This window comes from Diabrotica undecimpunctata, chromosome 9 (assembly GCF_040954645.1).
Source record: "Diabrotica undecimpunctata isolate CICGRU chromosome 9, icDiaUnde3, whole genome shotgun sequence".
Taxonomy (NCBI): Eukaryota; Metazoa; Arthropoda; class Insecta; order Coleoptera; family Chrysomelidae; genus Diabrotica; species Diabrotica undecimpunctata.
Genome location: NC_092811.1, coordinates 49,447,796 through 49,473,333, shown reverse-complemented (window position 1 = coordinate 49,473,333; position 25,538 = coordinate 49,447,796). Strand labels below are relative to the sequence as shown.

General features: G+C 33.2%; 1 protein-coding gene across 1 annotated transcript; it reads right to left on the bottom strand.

The window, feature by feature from the left end:
• Positions 1-14,884: 14,884 nt before the first annotated feature.
• LOC140450674 (uncharacterized) lies at positions 14,885-15,562 on the bottom strand. Its single transcript, XM_072544339.1, has one exon. The coding sequence runs from the start codon at positions 15,560-15,562 to the stop codon at positions 14,885-14,887; it is 678 nt and encodes a 225-aa protein (XP_072400440.1).
• Positions 15,563-25,538: the final 9,976 nt, after the last annotated feature.

The window sequence follows — 25,538 nt, the reverse complement described above, 5'->3', positions numbered from 1 at the left end:
CTTTGAATGTTTTAATGGCCGATTGATCCATTGGCTGTATCAATGATGTTGTATTCGCAGGCAGAAAAGAGCAGGTGATATTTTCATCGTCACTTCGCAGCATACCGGCTTCAGGATGGCAGGTGCATTGTCCAAAATGAGAATCGCCTTTGGTGGCAAATTTTTTGCTTGCAAGTATTGTGAAACGTCCGGTATAAAAACTTAAAAAACAAGATGTTAGAAAAATAGATAAACAAATTTTGGTTTGCAGTACATACCTTTTTGAACCAGTCAGCGAATATTTCTTGGGACATACATGCATTATGTTTTGCGTAGTATTTAACGCAAAGCACGTTGTCGCGTGTCTCATCGATCATATCTTGAAGCTTTCTTTTATAATCTTCAACGACTTCAATATTTGCGGCGCTCTATTTTTCACTTTCGATTTTCAGTTCCCGTATACCGTGGCGATTTTTGAACTTTTCCAACTAACCGCTGCTTCCTTTAAATGAAGGATCGTCATTCAATTTCATGTTGAAAAACAACACTTTTCCGGCAACAATTGGTCCAGACAAAGGAACACCTTCGCTTCTTTTTTGAACGAACCACAAATACAGAGTGTCGTGTCGTGCCGTGTCGAGTGATTCATTTGTGGCTTTTTTTCATTGTCTAACTATGTTTCATCCGGCCATCCAACTATTCCATTTGCGAAGCATACTTTTCAATTCCATCAGCATTTTTCTTTAAATCATTGATTGTAGTTCTCGGAACATCATACTTTTTGCTCAATGCGACAAGTTCGAATTTGAATTAAACTGAATTATGTTGACACACAGATATTGACTGTAATAATTATTGTGCTCTGGATTTTTATTTTCGGCTTGCGATTCTAAAAATGAAACTCTAAAAGAACGGTATCACTTACCATTACCTATTTAAATTGAAGTTTAATACAGAGCCCTCAATAAGAACAATAATTATTTACATAAAAAATGCGGTGGTGGCATAACTTCACGTACACATTCCAACGAATTTAGCTTGGCTTATCCGCACTGCTCAAACAAAATGAATTGATGACTAAATTTTTATTTATGTTGGTAATATAACTTATGTATGGACCCTGACGGTTAACAGAGGTGACGGTTAATAGAGAGACGGATAATCGAGGTTCCACTGTATTAGACTTTATCTAGAATATCTTATATATTGAGAATAGCAAGTAAGTGCATTACTGTTCGAATGCATGTTACACTTTAAATACACTTTAAAAGTTACAAGTTTTTTTTTAATATATGCTTTCTCTCCATTAGAAAGAATCTTAGCATGGTATTGTTGGTTTCTTGCGATGATAGGCGTTGAATAAAATCGAAATTTGAGTCTTGGTCACTTATATTATCTGCGACATCTCTCACTGTATGTTTAATGTTCCTTTATCGATTGGTGAGGCGTTTACATAAAATGGCAAACCTATGTTCATTATTCACTTTAAAACAATAAATTAATTGCGCGTTGCAGATAAATGTGGTGTGCAACTCGTTACGGTTTCAGCATTTAATTCTATTTCTTACCAGAGACCTGAAGCATAATACCAACCAACAAAAAATATTATTACCTGACTTGCCGTAGATAAAATAAAAAGTATGCAACTGTATCTATGTATATGTTAGATTTTTTTTTCGAAATATTACCCGACTTGTCGTAGATAAAATAAAAGTATGCAGGTGTATCTATACTGCTTATTACACCATGTTAAATGCCTTTTCTATGTCAGCAATGCTACCATGTTTAACGGTTAACAGCAGGCCCATGCCTATCAGTAGACTTTTTTGCGTGGTAACATCTTTGAAAAGCAATAATACTGCTTATTACACTGTGTTAAATGGCTTTTCTATGTCAACTTTCCCGAACCTTAACATAAAAGATATCTATCGAATCAATAAAAAGATGTCTACTAAACCAAGTTAAATCATGAGCTGATCTTATTAAGTTAATTATATTGCTATTAAATTATCATATTATGTAAATAAATTCATTGGTTTTTTTTCACCGCTTTTTATATCTTTACGCACTTGTTGATCCCATATAAAGACATGTAAAATCATTGATAGACATTTTTTAAAAGCGATAAAAAGCGATCAAAAAGCGGTCGTATCTTAGTATTGGACAAGTACATAAATAAAAAATGTACTTATATTAAAACGAAATTATTTTTATTGTTCATTATGAGGTACCAACTGGTAAACATATTATTGAAAAATGTAAAAAAATTGTACATTTCAAATAAAAAATTTAAAACTAAATGCTATTCTAATAAAAAAAATAACTTATGATAATAATATTATGAATTTTCATTGAATAATTCATTTATTCTATCATATTCATCGACATCAAGTGTGTAGACTCTGCTAGATATAGCTTTTGGAGGAAACTGTACTGCACACAATATATTATCTGATTCAATATTTACATGGTCAAGTTTTGTAGCCCAAGCAAAACGGTTTTCTCCTTTTCTCGACATAAAAGTGATGTCTAAAAGTTTACTGTCGATGCGTATAATACGACCTGAAATTTTTTTTTCTTCATATGACGCATCAACCACGCAGGGTTATTAGCGTGTATGGATTGTGATACAGAGTTAGAACTTAACAATAGAATATAGCAATACATAAATAGAAATAAACCTAGATCTATACACAGTAAAATATTAGATTTTTGATATCAGCTTGCAGTATTTGAGAAAGGCGAAAATATTTTTAGTATTACTGTCTTTTCCAAGAGGACTGTTTAATGTTGATGGTATGTTATACATTTTGCGTTGCACATCGTACTTGGGGCACTGCAATAAACAATGTTTTACCGTTAAGACACTTTTACACATATCACACACAGGTTTATCAGTACGTTTTAGTAGGTAATCGTGTGTTAACCGAGTATGGCCAATCCGGAGGCGAGTGAAGGTTACTTGTTGTCTTCTATTGTTAAATTTTGGGTATTGAACTGAAGACCACTTGTCAATGACCATTCTTCAATTTGATTTATGGCTTTTTGGACATGGGTATGGATGGTTGTTAGGTTCTTTCCTCTACAAAGTATAACTAAATCATCTGCATATAGCCTAGCTTTTACAGGATGTTTAATTTTTGCGGTAATAGAATTCATAGCTACAAGAAACAGAGTAGTTCTAAGGTTAGAGCCCTGTGGTATACCATTTTCTTGATTTTTTGTTGAGGAATATACGCCGTCTACTCTGACCTGAAATTGTCTATTTTTTAATAAGTTTGATATGTATTTGAGTATATTACCTCTTATTTTCCATTCGCTGAGCGTTTTCAAAATTAAATATTTCCATACTGAATCGTAGGCTTTACTAATGTCGAAAAATATTCCAATACAGTGTTGTTTGATTGCGAAAGCCTCATGTATTTCCGATTCTACATCAATAAGTAGAACGACGCTTTCGGAAGCCACTTTGTTCTGGTATAATTAGTTTCTTTGATTCCAGATACCATATGAGTCTGTTATTTATTATTTTCTCTAGCATTTTGCACATACTACAAGTAAGAGATATTGGCCTATATGTTTCGGGATCTGATTTTGATTTACTTTGTTTAGGAATAGGAATTATTATTGAATTTGTCCAGGATTCTGGAAATACATTTTTCGAGAAAATTAGGTTGAACATGCTGAGTAAGTATTCTTTAGATGGGTAGGTGAGGTTTTTTAGAAAAATAGTAGGTATATTATCTGGCCCAGGGCACGAGTTGTTACAGTTTTTGATTACCGTTTCTAATTCGTCCATCGATATTGGAAACTTTATTTCGCTGTTATTTTGATCTTCATAGTCTATGGTAGATTTTTCTTCATTTATTTTGTTCTTTAAGAAATTTGGTGAATAGTATGCATCGCTTGAGTTTTTTTCATAACCTAATGCCAGTATATTTGATTTTTTTTTAACCTAATGATCTTTTAGAGCAAAAACCACCCTGGAGGCCTTGTTACACTACTTGTACGATTATACTACGCCAACACTTATAGCTAATACAAAAAAGAGACTTATTTATATAAAAACAAAATTAAGATAATCCCCATAAACTATCAGGTACTAAAGAGTTGAATTCTTCACTGGTTTTAATATCACCAAATCACCTATTTCTATAACAAAAAGAAGAAAAGTATATTTGATATTTCCTTTTGAGATTTATATATTACATTATTTTGCTCTAACAAATTTATCGACTTGTGTGATTTTGTATCAGATATTCTTTTTACTTTTTTCCATACAGTTATCATTGGAGTAGAACTGTCAATTGTTGAAACGTATGTTATCCAAGATTCGCGCTTTGCTTTTTTGATAGTATATCTGGCTATAGCTCGTAGTCGTTTGAATTCTAAAGAGTTTTGTTCATTTTTCTGTCGTTTGAATTTATTAAACGCTTTTTTGGATTGTTGAATTGCTTGTTTGCATTCTTGGTTCCACCAAGGAACTGGATGGAATTTACTGGCGAAGTTAATTTTTCCAATATTTTTATCTGCTGAATCTATTATCAGTTTTGTAATAAAATCTACTTCTTAATTCACATTACTGTTTTGGTTTATGACATGCAAGTTGTGTTAAATGTGGTTTTGAAATTTCTTCCAGTCAGTATTTTTCAAGTTCCATTTTACTTCAGGTATAGCTGTAGACGATTCTTCGTTATGGATATGGGTGTCTTGTCCACCATTAAGTAGATTTAGGTTAAATTTTTCCAGAAGGGATTCTATTTTTCTACCGAGACTCGTTAATTTTTTTGAACCCCCAAGTCTCCGATATTTCGTTATGGTTAAGTTCTTGGTTGGGGGGAATGTATATGTTGCATCCGGAAAAGGTAGTTACGTCTTTGATTCTGACTGCAATTACCTCGAGGTTTGTTTTTAATGGTATTTCTATACTATCAATGTCGTTCTTTATGTATATCGCTACTCCTCCGCTAGCTATTTTAGCATGTTGTCGATTTTTAAAGAAACAATTAAAGTTTTTTAGTTTATGTACAGTGTTGCTTTTAAAATTAGTTTCTTGTAAACATAGAATCATTGGTCTGTATTTTGAGATTAATATTTGCAACATTTCTAAATGAGTGTAATACCCATTTAGATTTCATTGAATTAAACTGCTGAATACTATTATTATGTTAGTATGTGTCTACAGAGGTATCGCTGTCTGCCTCGATATGGAAGTTTTGATCAATTTGTCGAAGAATTTTATTTCTAATTCGGGTGCATCTACTTTTAATTTTTCTGTCATTTAGTTTAGAGTAAATTTTTGTCAGTAGATCTGTGACTTCAGAAATTTCATTGGTATATATTTTTGCGATACTTAGTTGGTCCGATGATCCTGTACAGTTTTCGAAGAAATCTATTAGTTGTTCGTAGTTTAAGGGATAATTGGAATTTTGGTCGTTAAATAATTCTTCTGTTGGTTTCAGCATTTCCTCTAGCGTCTTTGTTGGTTTCTTTTCTTGGTTTAATTTAGTCTTTTTCCCTTTGTTTTTTGGTAATTCAAAGAGGTGTTCTGATGAAGGAGTTGGGGACTGTGTAGAACGCTCAGAAACTGTGCGTTTTTGTGGTACTGGATCTGTTTCTATTTGATTAGTTAGGAGTTTTGTACTTGGTGTTTTATGTTGCAGTTTGTTCCTTCAGTTGGGTTTGATTTTGTTGGATTGTACTAGTTTCTTCTTTAGTCACCTGATTGTTACTATTATCACTAGGGTTCTGACCGACTTCTATATTGTGAGGTATAGAAGTTGTGTCGCCTGATACAGATACCTTTGCTGGACTGTCTTTTGCTAAGTGCTTGGTGTTTTTGCATATTTGGCAAGTCTGGTTATCTAAAGATAAGTATATTCTATATGATGTTTCCTCATGAGTAATAACAAAAGAATCGGGTAAGGTATGGTTAGTTAAAGGAGATATGTAGGTTTGCCGCCTGAAGCTTAATATATGCTGGAATTCAGGACTTGAAGTCCCTATCCGTAGAAATGATAGGGGTGAAAAAAGTTATGACACCAAGTGCTCGCAATTCAGATTCCAAGATTAAGTGTGGAATGGACGGACATACGTTAGAAAGTACTAGTCGTTGGCTGGGGGGTGATTAGTCGACGTGCTTGCAAGAATTGTTGATTAATTAAGTTTAATTGTTAAGTAAATGCATATTCTGTTGTTGGATAGCCTTGAACAGAAAATAATGTTGATTGGTCGAATTATTAGGCTTAAACTGTAAAGGTAATCTTCAATTTTAGTGTTGTCTATTGCATCAAATACGATTGCTTGATTTCTTGACGGAAAAACACTAGTAGTTGGTTATCTGGTAACGGAAGAGTAACTTTTAGGTTGCACAGGTTGTTGGTCTGGTACAGAACTAGGTTGAGTTGCCGTAGATGATGATGCCATGATGTAAAAATTAATATTTTGTATGCCAAAATATTAATTATTTAGAGCCATGAAATACTGGCCTATTTATATAGTTGTCGATATTATTTGAAATAAAGGTACCTTACCAAATCATTAAAATAAAACACTTTCACAAAACGCGTTTTTAACTTTGCAAAAACAGGTAAACGAATAATTAGAATTTAACGTCTTTACTCGTTGGCTGTTCTGATAAGACCTCCACCTGAAATATTAAACAATCTATTTTACTAATATTGCTGGCAATGTTGACAAATACTTACCAGGATACCAGTTGTCTTCGAACGCAACTGCTACATAATCATCAATTTGGAGCTGCTCTGCTTGGTTTTCGTCTTCTACTGTTGAATGCAATGACACTTTTTCTTTTTCTAAGTCATCGTAGGTTAGGATTTGAATGTACTCATCATTGACCGCTGGCTGTTGTAATGGTTCTCTAACTTTTGCAAAAGGGACTTTCCAAACCGAACTTGCATTATCAAAATGTGGGCAAATGTATTTAGGACATTTGCAAATTGTGCATTTTAAGCTTGTAATGCCGAATTCATCTGGTTTTTCTCTATTCCAAATCATTTCGTGTATTGACATTGTGTTCTTCATTGGTTTAATTATTTCATGTATCGGTAGCTCGAACATCACTTTCTTTAATTTCGAACATAACTACTTTTAGATTCTTTGTGGCCTCTAAGATTGTTTCACAGTATATAACATCATTTCCATAATTGCCAAAGTGATCTGCTATACGTTTTACGGTACTGCCCACACCGTCAGCCTGACTTTTTCCATGTCCTGCTTCCGAAAACGACCAAGAAACAGTTTTGAATCCATAGTCATAAACAACTTTGGAAAGTAGAATAAATTTTTTCTTGTTTCTATACTGTGTAATAGGGCCATCAGATCTGAAGTGTAACGTATCAACTAAGGGTAATTCTCTTTTTAAAAATTTTAAAATTGGATCTATATGTGCCCATATTGCACAAGGCGAATGGTCTAAGAAGCTTGAAACCGTGCAAAATGATTGCATATCGGCTGACATTGTATCTTTATTGATAAAGTAGAGGACAGATGTGTGAAGACTAAGCTGTTGTTTTGATGCACCGTAGTGTGCACTCTGATTTTTACTGCTGTACTTAGTCACATAATTCTCGGCAAAGTCAACTACAAGGATTATTTCATTTGGTAGAAGATTTAAGTGATGTTCTTTAAATTTGGCATTTTGGTGTTGTATATTAAAAGCATGTTTTAAAAACGGTATCAATTGTTTATTAGCTTCCGCAATTAACTCATCAACAGAGCAAAATATTTTTTGCTTTACTACTATTTGCACATTAAATATAGCATTCGATTTACCTATTCTCGATTCTTTTTTATTCACCCATTGCCAGTAGAAGGTTTGTGATAAGTTATCAGTGTTAAGGCCACTTTTAGAAAAACATTTAAAATTGCAACCTGTACATAATCCATACATACAATCATAGGTATTTTCGTGACATCTTAATATTTTTATTATTTCGGACGGATGATAGGAAGGGATTAACTTATAAAGATGCAGTTTTTGTAAAAGAAATCGGAAGTTGGCACATTTTTTGCACTGACACGTATCTCGTTTGTTCACATTTTGCTTAACAAACCAAAACGATTTAATACTACAGAAATATGAGTATGAAAAGGTTTTAGTACTTATGTTCGTTGAAGCCTTAAATTTTTTATAGAGGTTATACAAAGTGTCAAGTAGATAACGTTTTTGTTTTTTAATTTTTCCGCGAGTAATTGTATCTTTCTTTCCTGGTAAAATGCAAGAGTACTATCATCTTCAAGAAATTTTTTTACTCTCTTCACATCGTGGGTGTATTGCTTAAGATTCCTCCGGCTCCTTGGGTTGGTATCTCTTGAAATTATATTACGAACTCCGACAATTTCTTTTGCTTGTTTAAAACATCTGTACCGTTTTAGTTTTTCCACATTTAGATATCTCTTTGCACTTCTTCTAATGTCGATGTTGGGGGATGCTGATTGAGTTTTTATTTTCTTCATTACGATTTCTCCGAAAACCAATCTTTTTTTTATTGTAGTTACATTTTGTTTCAAGTATTCTTCCGCAAGCTTTGTTGGGGAAGGACTACCAACAGGTGGTTTTTTATTAATTCTGTTAAATTTCTTCTTCCACTTCTCAGCCAATCGTTTTAATCGTAGGTTTTCCATTTTAATCTTTTTCAGTTCTCTGGATATCTTAGACCTATTTAGTTTCATCTTTTTGCGTCCTTTAGCTCTTTTACTGATTTCAAGTAGTCTTAGTATTTCTTCTGGCTTTCTAATATGGACCACTGGCGAATTAGTGAACCGTTCTGGTTAACTCCAGAGCTATGTGTTCGTGCAACCTCCCATTACCTCAATTTAGTTTTAAGTCTTCGATAGCCTGTCCCAAAACATGAGTCGGAGAATTTCCTAGTTTTAAGATCAGTTAACCATTTTTTTTTATACATCGCTTTACACACATTCCATCGCTTTGATACTAACATTAGGGGAAATTGTTGCCTGGTAGCTATCGAAAAACCGTGTATGACCAACATATATTCTTACAGAGACCAATGTTCATTATCCACTTTAAAACAATAAATTACTTGCTCGTCTTAGATAAACTATACTATGCAAATATTTACGCTTTCATTTAACGTCTCGTGCGTCAAAATCGGATAAATAACAACGAAGATATAATGTAATGGTCCTTTGGCACGTTAGTTGGTTTGAACATAATTTATGGATGGTAACCATTCGTTGGTTAGTCTTCGTCATAATTAGATTATATCTGAATATCATTGTAAAATTGTAATTGTTGTAGATAAAATATAATATGCAACAAATAAAAAAATAGTCATATTGGAGATTTATGTAGAGTAGTGGATGTTTAGATAAGACTCTTGACTAATTGTACGTTCAGATGAGATCTGTGTGTATTAGTGAGCGTTCAGCGGAGACTCTTGTCGAATTGTACGTTCAGTGGAGATTTGTGTATAGTAGTGGTCGTTAATATGTGGCTTGTAGAGAGAACGTTTAGGTCCTTGTCAGTTTGTGATTATTCAACTCATATCTATGTCAAGTAATATATGTTATTTGTTTGATCATGCTGGACGAGTGGTATACATACTTTGGTTAGGCCTCGTCCTAATTGGATTATATCTGAATATCATTGTAAAATTGTTGTAGATACAATATAGTAAGCAACAAAACGATATCGTATATCAATAATCATATTTGTGAGTTGTGTATAGTAGTTACAGTTCGGAGGATACTTGTAATGACTGCTCAGATGAGATTTATATATTTATGTTTAGTGGGTGTTGACTGTGAATTCATAGCGATACCTAAAAAACAGGGGGCTAAAAAGTGCGAAGAATATCGAACAATCAGCCTAATGAGCCACATGTTGAAACTGTTTCTTAGAGTCATCCATGGAAGAATTTATAAGAAGTGCGAGGAACAAATATCGGACAGACAGTTCGGCTTCATTAACGCAGTGGGTACCAGAGAGGCACTTTTCGGAGTACAGGTACTGATTCAAAGATGCAGGGATGCTAACTGCGACGTATACGCGTGCTTGATCGACTATGAAAAGACATTTGACAGAGTTCAACATCAAAAGATGATAAACATTTTAAAAGAAGCAGACCTGGATGACAAAGATCTCAGAATAATTTCAGAACTATACTGGAATCAGACCGCATACATGAAAATTAACGGAGAAGAAACAGATCACATAAAAATACTACGCGGAGTTAGACAGGGATGTATCCTATCGCCGTTGATATTTAATATGTACTCAGAGAAAATTTTTAACGAGGCTCTTTACGGAATAGACGAAGGCATCCTTCTAAATGGTGATAGAGTAAACAATGTTAGATATGCCGACGACCATGGTGATAGCAGATAGTTTAGAGGGACTCCAGAGGCTAATGGACAGAATAAACGAGTACAGTCAACAGTATGGACTAAACATTAATACCCACAAAACGAAACAAATGATTATCAGCAAGGAGAATATAAATGGGGCTCATCTTTACATTAATGGGACGCAGATAGAGCGAGTAAAACAGTATTGCTACCTGGGAACTATTATAAACGAACAGTGGAGCAATGTACAGGAAATAAAGTGCCGCATAGGAAAGGCAAGAACGGTCTTTAACAAAATGAGCGCCATCTTCAAAAATCACAACATATCCCTAGATACAAAAATGAGACATTTGAGATGCTATGTTTTCTCTGTGTTGTTGTACGGGGCGGAGGCATGGACGCTTACAGACACCACTATTAAAAAACTTGAAGCATTTGAGATGTGGCTTTATAGAAGAATGCTGAGAATATCATGGACAGCAAGGATCACGAACAAGGAAGTTCTAGGAAAAATGAAGAAGGAACCAGAGATTGTGTTTACGATCAAACGCATAAAATTGCAATATCTGGGACACGTTATGAGAAATCAGCACCGTTACTCTCTGCTACAGTCTATATTGCAAGGTAAAGTCAAAGGTAAACGAGGACCCGGTAGAAGGAGAATATCATGGCTGCGGAATTTAAGAACATGGTTTAAGAAAACCTCAACGGAGCTGTTTCGATCCGCAGCGAGCAAGGTCATGATTGTCAATATGATTTCCAACATCCGAAACGGATAGGAACCAGAAGAAGAAGAAGAAGGTGTTGACCTGCCCCTCGTCTTTCCTGCACTGTCCAATGTAATACTTTTTAAAAAGGTAAAAGAAATAATAAGTTAGACTTACTCACAATCAATTTAATTTAACTAATCGGACGACCGGTTTCGCTTTCTATAATATGCAAAGCATCTTCAGGTCACGATACAAAGTTAAAATGCTGAAAATAATAATCCCATATTAGGGTGTTGTCCAATAAAGATAAAAACAAAGATAAAAACATAGGTAGGTGATATAAATTATATAAATTACAGTAATTATGCCAATATTACATGTCTGTGGTTTTATAAATGAATAAAATGTTTAAGCAGACAAGGTACGACCCACAAATTGATAACATAGTCTATTAAACTGTATAAATAAACCAATAAATAAACATTACTTACATGCCGGTACTCTATTAGTTGCTGGTTGAAAGAACATGGTTCAAACTATCTTGGATTGTAGATTGGATAGCTCAGGTCAACTAGTGTAATTATTTAACAATAAACGGGGAAGTTCTTGAGGAGACAGATTGTATGATCTTCAAAGGATGTACAGATTGTGTGGGTGTGCAATAGTATAATCTTGTAGTTATCAAAATTTCTTTGATAAAGTTGTTGCAATATTCGGCAAATTATTGTAAAGTCCAAAAATTTTTATGTTAAAATTAAATTAAGACACAATTACACACACAGAAACACACAGAAAACACTTAAAAAACGGGGGACGAAACAGACATTTAATTTAAAAGGAGTGGATTTTCAAAAGAACTACATTTCTTAATAGGAGACAATGAGTTTTTTATGTGCTGTATATCAGATTTTAGAGGTAAACTTGACAAATGTAGGTTAAAGTGTGACAGTTCTTCTTCTATTTTAAATGCTGTAAATTAAGTTATCCAGTTTATGAAATAAGCTGATATTAATAAAAATCTAAAATTTTTTTAATTTTAGATATTAAAGTTATTTGATGTGTTAATATTGGCATACTTTAACAAACTTTAAATAATTGATTTCAATGTAACAATATAAATAATTGTAATACTTATTCTATGATAACAAACTCAGCTTAGTCAAAGTTACAGAACAAACTTAAGTGATTATTTGTTAATTAAATTAAATATGTACATTTGTAATGAAAATGTATAATGTATAACAAAATTACCAACTTTCTTTGAAATAATTGTTGGTGTGAGTCATCTGTCATGGTGTGTATAAGTATTTTTAAATATTTATTCCAATTCTGATATGTTAATATGGAACTTAAATAATAAGTAAATAAACCATTGTTGATAAAATTATTGATAAATTAAAGAAAATTAAAGAAATTGACTGAATAATTAAGTATTCAAAAATTAGTTGGTAATTTTAATATCAGACAGTTGGGACCGGAAATTGGTTATACCAACAGGTAAAAGGTTCTCTATTTAAACCGGTGTAAAGTAAATTATTCTTATTTCAATTTTCTAATACCATGAAGGAGTCTCATCACACCGACCCGAACAATGGTGAGTTTGTACAATAATTTCTGTGACACTTTAACAATTTTAAATTTAAAACAGTTTATAGTTAAAATATAATATTTCTATTTGAAAATGTAGATTTGTTAATTATTAGGATTAACAAAATTATATTTAATTAATACTGCTAGTCTGAACGACCTTACCATGTTGTGTTGGGAACAATCAAACCACGTGTTAATTTGAAATTAAATATTTTGTAAAATGAGTGTATGTCGCAACCGGATGGGGTGTAATAATAATTTTGGGTTAAATAAGTTGAGGCACCATACCAGTTCAATACTGATGTTTTATATAGTTTTAGGAAAATGTAGTTTATAGTAACATGTTAATGAAACCAGTGAACAAAAACTTAATCCATGGGGACCATACCTTAAACTTTATGTAGAAATTCAAATAATCTGAGGAGTATATCAAATGTATTTGAATGTATATGGGATACTGGAATAAAAAGTTTGACCATGATGTTGAAGTAAATTCAGAAAATGTGCATGAAGATAATGGATACTGTATGGAAAACCTCATATAAAAGAAGATATTGGGTAATCAATTATATAAGTATATGGATTTTGGTGTGGAAAGCAGAAATGGAGTGAGATCAGGTAAAATTATTTATATTAAGTTTATATCAATACTGAGTATACTGGTGTGTACTCTAGTTCTAACTGTGCATTTAAAGTTTCAGCTGTGTGATTTTTTAGAGATTTTAATATTTCTAAATGTTCCAAGTTATTGAGTAATAAGCCTTTGTTACAAGTATGGAGGATTGTGAAATCTGTGAAAGCTGTGGTTTTTATGTCGGATATGTTGTGAGAAGTGTGATTGACCCGATGTTGGACGTTCTATATATCTAAGATGTTCTCTTAGTCTAATATTGAAGGATCTGAAGGTTCTACCAATATAGCATGCATTGCAGGTATGGCAGCTCAACTTATACACTCCGCTATACTCAAGTGAGTTACGTTTATCTTTGTTATTTAAGAAAGTCAATCCTAAATTAGAGGCAGTTTTAAAAGAGATGTTTATGTAGTCATCAAAGACTTTAGCTATCTTATAAGAATAAGAAGAATTAAATTAAATTGATTGTGAGTAAGTCTAACTTATTATTTCTTTTACCTTTTGAAATGGACTCACACAAGCAACACATTCATGATTTGTAATACTTTTTGTTATTCTGTTGTCGCCCATTCTGTGAACGTGTCCATGCTAGTGTAGTTGCGATGTCCTTCGTTATTCTGTATTTAACGCACATAATTTCTTACGATTCTTTCATTTCTTACTCTGACAAATTTCGTTTTTCCGACAGATTTTCTTTAGCGATTGTTCTGTCTCATCTTGCGTCTGCTATACGTCTGATATGAGTTAAATTGCTTCTGCTATACGTCTGCTTTGCGTTAGATTGCGTCTGCTGTAAATCTGATCTACGACTGCTATACGTCTGATATGAGTTAGAACGCGTCTGCTATACGTCTCACATGCTTTAGATAGCGTTATGTATACGTCTGTTATATGTTTGATCGCGTTAGATATCTGTTACAGCTCGTTAGGGTGTCCGTACGTTACATGTTTTTGTCCGAAACTCTAAATTGCTAAAACAGCGATAGGTTAACTGTGAACTATTTTCTAGTTATTCTGATGCGATATATCCATTTGACGCCGCCATGCTGAATTGGTGACTCTGTATGGAACTGAAAACATAGACATATCAAGGCAAACCGAATAAGATGGGCAGGTCACGTGGTACGATCAGAAGATGACACAGTGTCAAAGACAGTGTTTTTTAAAATGAACTGAAATATTATTGTAAACTGATTACTGAACGAATATACACAATGAATAGTAAAATTACGCTTTTTTATTTTATTCATTATAATTATATTATTTAAGATATAAGTTCCTGCGACTGGATGACTACTTACGCAAGAGGCCATTGAGAAAAAGAAGTTTATGTGAAAATATTTAAAGGTTAAAGGTTTTACCCAATTAAGGTGGAAGAAGAAGGTTAAAGGTTACTTTTACACCGTTTGTTTTCATTTTTCATTCTGTTATCTGTTTACTGTTTTTGCTCATCGTTATTTTTTGTGTGCGTAGGCCTTAGTGCTCAGATATCAATTTGTTTGAATTTTATCAAAATGAATATTAAACATTACACTGGATTTAAGTCTATATCACATTATATCCCATTTCATTTGCTATTGTATTGAATAATGTATAATAATATATAATATATTATTTTAACAGTGTCTTGAAAGTTATTTTATGATCCTGTTGATAGATATTGCCTAGGTTGTGGTTCAGAAATTATTGGAGGTTGTAAATTTATTAAGACACAGCACAAATGAATAACTTCATCAATATGTGAAAACAAATATTCTGGTATTTTATCTAAAACACGAAATGTCCTCAATCGTTGCATCACTCTTTCCACATGTATCCTTACTCTAGCTGTGTCGTAAGTTTTCTCAGTTTCTTCCTTAGTAAATTCTAGTTTATCCTTCAAAAATGGTGGCATTACAAGCAAACTTTTCTTTCCACAATCATCAATTACACTTTGGAATTCTGGAAAATCCTTATCTGCTAACACTTTATCACCATGTTTTAGAAGATTTGTTAGTCCAGATGTAACTGTAATATGGGAATCACTTATACGACCACCATAAGCATCTGATTTGAAACAAATGAAACTACTGGGAGTTATTGTAAATAGCACTTCGAAAGTAAATCCATGTTTATATTTTGAATAACAAAAAACGCGATTCTCAAGTGAGGATGGAATTTCTATTTGAAATTCTGTGCAATCAATAATTGCACGAGTATCATCATATCCTGGTTTAAAACATTCTAGAATTGAAGCTCGTACTGAAGAATACGGCTGCGCCGTAATTGGCTGGCTCTTCGGATGCGAGAGAGGTAGGCCTTGTTTCTCCTTAAACATTAGTTCTTTGGAGTTGGACTAGGGGACGGGAAATTATCACTTGAGATTGCACTTCCGTTTCGGATAGTGTGGTAAATACTACATATGTAACTTTGAAAGTTTTTGTCGTGCTAATCACACTTTATATAGCATTTAGAAACTCAAAATTGAGTGCGGTATTCGCTGGGTAACTTGGAAAGTTGACAGCAGTAATACTGGATGAGAAAGCCAAATTTTTGGCCTCTGGGCGGCGGATTCCTAAGGGTTTGAATCCCAAAAGGTTTTGGTTTACTCTATTATCTTGATCGATACTAAGGGATGATTCGTAGGGTCCGGGCTGTTGATCTGAGATCGACATGCGTACTGCTTCGGCTAGAACGCCAAGGCAGGGGATCTCTTCGTACAGGTTGTGTACTAAGAGGTCGACGTTGTCCGCTGGTATTTGGATTGCACCATAGTAACCAGGTTGCTGGTTGACTAGAGCAATAGGTAGAGCTGGAAAGTCCGGGTACAGGTGTTGTCCTGTCTTTGTAACGATGTTACCTACTTGCCTGAGTTGTAGCAAGATAGGTTCAGGAACACTAAACACTGTGGTCTGTGTTAAGGTGAGGATGTCTTGTTCTTCCTCTGTCAGCGGTTGGGAATTCTTTTGTTTTAGATAAATTATTCGTAGCCACAGAAGGGCTGTTGAATAATAGTCTAAGAATTCTGGCAATAGAGTTTTTCCTATTTGTGCATCATCGGTGAGCAACTCCGCGAACGTAATTCTGGATATCTCGATGAGTGCGGGGGCTGAAGGCGAAAAGGTCTGCCTTAGCCTGGTTTCGCGAACTGTAATTGATTCACGAAAGATAGCTCCCTCAGCTGGATTACCAGATGTGGTGCTATGTTTTGTTTGAGCATTTGCTTCAGCCTGGGATGGCTTATTCAAAGCTGGTTTTGGTGGTGGCCCTTGTGGTTTTTGTTCCTTTGGAGGTTTGGAACCACGAGGACGGTGTGCATTTCTTGCCGCTGGGTCTTTCTGATTCTCCGGCTTTCCACGATAAACGCGGGCGGGGGGAGCAACCTCTTGAACGGCTCGATCTGCTGGGTTTATAGTAAATTATGTTAAACGAAATAAGAATAACGATAACAATAATCTAAGATGATGGGTAGAGTAAGTATATACGAGTATATAAATAATCTAGAGTGGTGTGGGTATTGGTAGGTGGCGAACTTCGCTCCTGCAATATTAAATTGGGTCCTGTTTTCTGGTCTGACCAAAATACAAAATTTGATGTTCGATAGGCTAATTGTTGCAGACAAGAGAAATATTTTTGATATAGTTGTTCTATGGATTCTAAACAAAGCGCCCATTGCTGCAAATGACAATCTAGTCTTTAATTTCACCAATAAGATGAAAAGCCTATTTTCTCTTGAAATCACAATTTTTTCTGAAAATTCCATTTTTTGCAACAATAAATTAAAGTTGAAATGAAACACCAGTTAGGTCCAAGAACTCCTCTTCATTTTTTATTGATGAATGACCACTAAAACATTTATGTAATTTTGTAAGATGATCCTCCTCAATTATAGGCTCGGTTGATCCAACAGCCACATCAGCGTATGTTTTCTGCTCAGTTCCACACATTTTGTTCTTGAAGTTTTTATTCTTTCTTGCTGTCACTAAATCAATCTCCCACCAATGTTAGTTTGTATTTCAACATCAACAGAATCTTGATATCTATAAACATACTTTATACAAACAAATGATTCTTTCCAAGGTTTTGGTGAACCATCATCTCCTCCCATATAAAGACTTGACAAGACGTATCAGCACTAGAATCAACCACAGAATAATTATTGCATGGCTCAATTTACAATGCAAGTTCTTTTTTCGTTATCCACTTTCTGCCGAAAAGATCTCTTTTTTTTTAATTCCGCATCTGTTTAAAAATCACCCCATTTAAAACCGTTTAAAACCCCATTTCTTAGACTTTTTCATCATATATTGCCTTCTACAATCGGCTTTTGTACCCTTGTAGGGTACCATCATCTCATCTACCGACATTTTCTTTTCTTCTTCTATTTTCAGATAATTTTTTCTGACCATTTCCATAACCGGCCTAATTTTGAAGTATCTGTCATTATTTATTTCTTCATTGTTATTCTATATTTTATATATCTATTATATTATTTCTTCTTCATCTGTGAAGGCGCCAATAAATACAACGACTCCAACGATTTTACTGATAATAACGGTTCATTTACTTTCTTCTTTGTTCAGAAACAAAGGACCATACACTTTCAATGCTTACAATTCACTGGGTGCTGATAATCACCATGAATGGTCAATTGTTCTTTATCACTCACGTTATCGCACATGACCTCACCGTTGAACGTCTCGGCGCCAACTACTTACTTTGATTTGATCACTGATTCTTGATTCAGGATCATACTGAGCGTGTGCTTTATATAAAACGCGTTCCAGCAACCAGATGTTCAGGATCAAGGTTAGTAAATAGACAGGTTGCCTGGTAACTTTACACCAATCAGCATCGAGAATCTAATGGCGGGAATGACGTCACTGAGAATGCTACATTCAAATTTATTCACTTTACTTCTTGAAATGAACTCTGAAAGCAGCAATGATTGTAAATATATTAATCTATTTATATTGAAAAAAAAAATACGTTTGGACTTTTAATGACTATTTATTTCATTCAATCTTTAAAAAATATAGGAGATAAGTACCTGCAGAGTTACAGAAATCATAAAATATTATTGCAGCTAAACATATGTAGTAGAATAGCATTATTAAATTAAATTGGAAGTAGATTCTTTCTTGGGTATATATGTGACTAAACCGTGTTAATATACTATATTAATAATGGGTTAAATACAATACTTCTTTTAATTATTTTGGGTACATAATTTTGAATTGGGGATAAAGAATGTAGTATATTATTACAAATTCCTCCAAACAAGTAAACCATGCTGAAAAAGAGATTCAACTAAAGATTTATATATCAGAATTAGTAGGTTTTCCCTTAAGTTCAATATATTTAAGGAATATCTGATTATATTGCTGGATTATATAATAGAATATAAAAAATATTAAAACATGATTCCATTAAATAGATACCTTTTAAGTTGTACATAATTAACAGTAAATTATAAAAAAAAACTGTAATTCCAGTGCAATAAAGGGGTTTTCCCCATTTTATATATTCATTTGATTATTTTTAATGACTGTGTTGAATTTATAAATGATTATTAAATGGGTTTTGTTCGAAATAAAAAAAAACATTTTATTTCATGACGTTTCAGTTTATTTATTACTTAAACCATCTTCAGATAACTGTAATATTAATTTATTATAATTTTTATATGAAACTATTACACATATTATATATATATATATATATATATATATATATATATATATATATATATATATATACTGAAACAGCGATAAACGCTTGTCATCAACGCTGATCAAGTAGAATACAAAACTCAAATATTTGGGTGTGCAGCGGAAGATAGGACAAAGAAGTACTCTTTTTAGTAAACCAAGCTTTCGCAAATCTTTATTTGCATCATCAGGGTGCTACAATAAACAAAATTAGTACAAAATACAGAAAAAAAAATTATTTTGCATCTTACACTAATTGAGGTTAGTTGTCGTGATGTTTATTAAATGAAATGAGCAACTCATTTGACCCCTACAAATGATGGCGAAAACTATCCAAAATTGTTTTTTAAAAAACGTTCTTTAACAAATACATATTTAAAACACTTTAAAACACATATACATGAACACTTAAATAAAATTATGTTAAAATAATTACAGATCTGTAATTATCTGTAAATGGCATTCACAGGAGATGGATGGTCATGTAGGCCACCACGAGTTCTCAACTAAAAGACAAATATCACATAGTCAGATGATTGTGATATACAAAAATAATATACAGATATGTCTATGATACTTACTTGAGAGAAGAAATTTTCCAAACAATCTTGGTTTAAACGATGGGTCCAAATATAATTAATTCCATATTCCTGCTTCATTGTAGTAAGTAGACCCTGCAGTGATCTATTTGACATTAGTATACCCTTCTGGAAAACTGGAAGACTCTGTTTACCTATGCAAACCATTTTACTAATAGTTGTTGAAACCTGAGCTAATAATTCGTCTTGGTCATTTAATTTTTTCCCATATGGATTTTTAGATGGAATAGAAAGAGACGGTGTATATGAATTCATCAAATCAAACCAATTATTTATGGTTTGGAAGAAAGCGCCAGTTTTAGCTGCAGCAGTCTTATCACAGCCAGGTAAATACTGTTTCAAAGCAGTGGCTGTTGTGTTTGAGAACAGTTGAGCAGCTAGTTTTTACATTTTGCCGCTGATTTCTTGCACAATTAAGGTGTACAGGTGTTAACTTGTAACATGAGTTAATTTCTGATCTTGTGTTCTCAATCAAAGCTTTTACAGGATTTTTATTTATCACTGTACCATCCTCTAAAATAAAACCTGTATCGACAAACCAATTTCTCAAAAGTTTGAGTAAATGGGGAACATCTGCAAAAAAGAAAATAGGTTTTTTGTCACGGGGTGCTGTATAAAGGTATTTTCCACAGACACTCCCATTTTCTTCCATACTCCTTGTTTGCTAGCTCCACAGTCTGAGCTGCAAGCAACAACATTATACTTTATTTTATATAATTCCTCAATTACATTTTGTAAAAGGTTTTGAGTCATTTTTTTATCAAATCCGATATATACTGGCTGTTTCCACTGGTCAATGAGACCTCGTGCCATTATAACTTGCATATATGAGTGTGGACCAAGTACCTCATCATTTTTTTGAAAATACTCATAAGTAGAATAAACTTTACATTCATCATATGATAAAACTGTTACACGGAATGTTTGTGGTTTATTCTGACCTGATATATTCATAATACGTAGAATATCATTCAATATGCCATTCGACACACTAATATTTGCAGCCCACTGTTGCAATGTGGATATTGCAGGTAGTGGATAATTCAATGTTTTCCTTAAATAAATATAAGCTCGTTTACTAAAGTACCTTAGTGTAAAAGCCCTTGATAATTCTTCTTGGGACCAGCGAGCCTTTGTTTTCTTTTTTAATATTATTTGTAGTTGATTAGGAGTTAAAAAGTCTTTAAAAATATGTCTTGCTTTTTCCTCAAACTCAGTTTCGCTTTCCAGTTTAGTTGTCTCAAGTTCTCTAATCCATGATTTAAGATTTTTTTCAGTATCTTCTTTTTGTAGAAGTTTTAAGTTTTCTTCTTTCATGTTTCTTAATTCTCTTTTTAATATATCTAATTCTGATTGTTTATTACATAAAGGTATTTCTGGTAAATCAATATGTTGTGTAGGAGTATTCGTTTGTATTGCTTTTATCTGCTCCTCTTTAGTATTCTGTAAAATTATATGTTTTCTTTCCTGACCATACGTTTTGATCTCACACTTATTTCTTATATGTCATCTTCATTTGGCAGTAGAAATAACCAGGGGATTGGCTAAAATTAAAAGTTTTAATTACAATTAAGTTAATATTATTAATGATATTTGTTTGTTTTTTACTTTATTTTGTAAAACTAAATCACAAAAATAACTCTAAAGTCAATGAATTAACACATTTTTACTGAACATTTAAATGACTATGCCTACTTACCATCTTTTTTCAGTTTTTTAGGATGTATGTTTAATAGTTTAGCTTTTAAAGCATCCTCATAAGCTTCCATGCGAAAGTGTATACTACAAACTCTTATTAAAACAGGACCACTTATCTTTCCCGGGACACTTGTTCATCCATTGCTTTTGAATTTTTACATTTTTTGGAAATGTAAAAAACATTAAATTCCTTCCATCCTTTTTGGAATTTTTTGAATTATTTTTGCAGATTGCTACACTACAAATATTTCCACCAGTCATCTGAATCAATAGAAGAAATTGAATTAAGTTATGTTTTTCCTGCATTAATCTAAATGTTACCTTTACTATATAATACAGCAGAAATAAAATCCAGTAAAACACAACCACATTAAATGTATCTTAACACTTGTATAAGAGTTTTGGGTCCAAGTTGTATACTAAAAATCACTCAATGATATCTATAGACACATTATATCTCAAGATATTAACATAAACTAAAGCACTAACGATATTTAACAACAAAATATATTCTACAAACCACTTATCCTATTCTGTTTTCAAACAATTCGTAAAATTGACCCCCTGGGTGACGTCACGGTGACAAATTTCATTCTGTCAATGTCAGAGTTACCATGCAACCTGTCTTTTACTAACCTTGGTTCAGGATTATAAGTTCGAGGGGATTATTGGTTCAGTGTTCTAGCCCAAAGAACTTTTAATTCCGAAGCAATCTAGAATCGTAAATTCGATCCTCAATTTTAAACTGGATTTTCAGTTCGCACATGCGTAAATCTTGATGAACGAATGTCGAACGTCATTTATTGTTATCATTTACATTTATTCCATTTGTCATTTTGTTGTTGTTATTATATTTTTGTCAGTATTAGTTATAATTTATTATTAGTCAGTATTATTAGTGTGTCGTATTATTAGTATTAAGTAGTCAGTATAATTAGTGTGTCAGCTTTTTCTGTATTGCGGAAATACTTACATAGGGTTTATCTAATTTGAGAGCTTCATTGAAAATGAAAGATTTCGATTCAGACATGGACACATTAAGTAGTGACGAAGAATTATTATTATTATTAGAAAATCATCAAGAAGCAGTCGTTAGAAACAAAAATTATATTGAAGTAATTGTTCCACAATATGGTGATGAAATGTTTGTGGAACATTTTCGAGTGTCGAGAAATATATATCATCAGTTGGAAGAGAAATTTACAGAAAGCCCATATTTTAATGCTGAGGCAAGTGGTGGCAATGGCAAGTTAACAGCCAGTTATTTTGTATTAGTATTTCTTTGGTTTTGTGGACATCAGACTGCTTCGTTTAGGGATGTGTCAGATAGATTTGATATTTCTTTAAGTTCTCTCCACAGAATAATTGGAAAAATGACTGATTTTTTAAGTGAGATGGAATCCAGTGTCATAAAGTGGCCAAATCTAACAGAAAAGCAGGAGATTGAATTATATTTCCGTGGTAGAATGTATTTTTGTAGATGCAAGTTGTATGTGACCACCGAAAGAAAATACGAGGTATTTTTATTGGATACCCAGGATCAGTGCATGATAGCAGAGTATATATAGAATGTCTCCACTTTCTGACGAGTTAGCTGAGAAATGTGGAAATAATTATTTTATTTTATGAGATAGTGGATACCCACGTACTAGCCATCTACTAACTCCTTTTAGAAATAGGGATCAGTTAAATCAAATCCAGACAAATTACAACAGGTTCTTAGCTGCAAATAGATATCTAATTGAACATTGTTTTGGGTTACTAAAACAAAAATTTCGACAGTTATACCACCTAAAATTAGGTGATGTTAATCAAATTTGTCATTTCATTCGTGCTTGTTGTGTTTTACATAACTTAGCCATAAATGATGTGCTTGACATTAAAGAGATTGAAGACGATGTACCGGATAATGATGACCATCCAAATAATAGAGTAGATGATGACAGGGATGGTATGAACAGAAGAAACCACATAGCACAAATGTTAATGTAAAAAGCACACTATAAAAATAATGTAAATATAAAAAGTATTTTTCAATAAATTTACTCAATTTATTTGTCTATGAAAGAATTTTAATAAACATTATCCAATATTTTCATCATTATGCCTTTATAATTATATGTAGATCCTAGCTTTCCATGTCTATCACCTTCCTCAACCAAACACACATTTCCACGTTTCTATATCAGTGTCTGAGTTACCTTACTTAAAGATGTTCCTGTTCTACACTCCCATGGGTTATCAATAAGTGGTTTTTCTTATCTAGTCAGTTCATGAATCCTACGAAAGAAACTATGTTTTGAAATGTTTATTCGAAAATATGTGTCTCGACAGCTAATGGTCATTGACACAGGTACAATTTGCATTCATGTTTACATGGTTGATACTTTACATTGGGTACAAATTAGTTACAATACATTTTTTATAATACATTTTGTTTTATATTAAATTGTATAACTTTGTGTTTTTTAAAAAGTTTAATACATTTTCATAGTTGCTGCTGTTTGAGATAAGTATGTCTTTTAAGTTGTAACCAAGATTGTATTTTCTTCTGGTCGCTAGGTAGTGTTGACAGTAAAGAAGTACATGTGTTACGGAAGTCGTGGTGTTGCAGTACTGGCACAAAATCTGATTAAGTAGAACGCTTAACTTGGTATTGCTTCTTTTCCAATGATCATTACAAAGGTCCATTATTTTATGTTTGAGTGTTCTTTTTAGATCTTATGATGTTTGAATGTCTGTTGTTACGTTAAAAGAACATGCCTGTTTTGCTGCTTGATCGGCTTTTCGTTACCTGGAATACCAACGTGTGATGGGACCCACAATATTGTTACTGTAATTTCATTAGTTTGAAGGCGATTACATATACTCTGGATTTCTTGAACTATTGGGTGGATAGAATGTACGTTTCTTATGGACTGCATGGAGGAGAGAGAGTCCGTACGGATTGCTATAGTTTTATCATCGTTAAGTGGAGTAGATCAGCAGTATAAATACTGCAATTGCTGGAGAGTCGAAACAAGTGACGGTGGTTGTAGTCGTTGTAACAGCACAGCCAAAACCTTCTTCAGTCTTAGATACGTCTGAGTAAAGGATCTTAACGAAGTTGCATTGATGTAGTATTTCATAGAATCTTGGTTGTTCTAATGAGGAGTCGTTATTTAAGGATGTAAGTGGTTGGTACATTATTGACTGAAGGAGAAATCTCTGTTGGTGTGAAAGGTACAGTATTGGTTTCTGGGCTTTTTTCAGTAGATGTGGATTCGGCTCTTAAAGGAGATGAAACAATTCTCTGGTCAGAAGAGGTACTTTCTGGTGGATTTGTGCAATTTGAAGCGACATGCCCTGATCTTTTACAGACGAAACATTCCATTTTGTCAGTAGAAAGGAAGATGTGGTTTTCATTATCTTCGAAAGACAGCAAAAGAGAGGTTTGAAGCTTAAAAGTTTCGGAGGGCGGAAAAACATAAACTTGTCTCCTAAAGCTAAGAATATGTGAGAATTCCTCCCCGGAATGCCTGCTTTAAGAAATGAAGCAATTTTAGACCTAGGCTTTTAACAGCGGTTTCGATAATTTCATGTGGGATACATTGGGAGACATTGGATATTAAGATTCTCTTTGTATGAGAAATGAGTTTACGTATGTTTAAAGTTAGGGAGCCGATTTGTATGGTAGGATGAGATTTTACTAGTTCATCTACTATGTTTTTATTAGTTAAATATATACAGACCCTATTGTTGGAGATTCTGGAGGCGAAACAGATGTTCTTGGGTTCGATAATATCACCAATTGCTTTTATATAATCAAGTAATTTGAGGCTGTCTTCGGCATGTAGTATGATTGCTTGGTCTTTCTTTGGGTAGGTTGTTTTCGGTGTTGTTTTTGCTGCTGTTACATATGACATTTTAGAAATGTTGTTTGGTGTATCTTGTTTGTTGCGGATTATTGAATCTTGTTGTGACATTGTTGTGGAAGGAACTTTTGGTTTGTTGGTATTTCCTGTGCTGCTCATGTACACATAAGCTGCACGTCAATTGTTGGTGTTACTGACAATTTAATTTTTGATGAACTCAATGCCTGGCCTATAGGGCCGTCAAATTATTTGTATTAACTATTTTTATACAATAAAGTTTTTAATCACTTTCTGATAAAAAGGTATTAATTGTTCTTATCGTACAAAAACCACATCAGGCACACTACACCAGTTTTTAAACGATATATTTGATGCTGAACGCTCACGATGTTGACTCGTCGTCGGCGGCTCAGACAACACTCTTTGAAATGTTTGATATGCCGCGTTGTACA

Excerpts from the sequence above, each read along its gene's own strand:
- LOC140450674 (XM_072544339.1), bottom strand. The coding sequence starts at position 15,562 with ATGTTTAAGGAGAAACAAGGCCTACCTCTCTCGCATCCGAAGAGCCAG.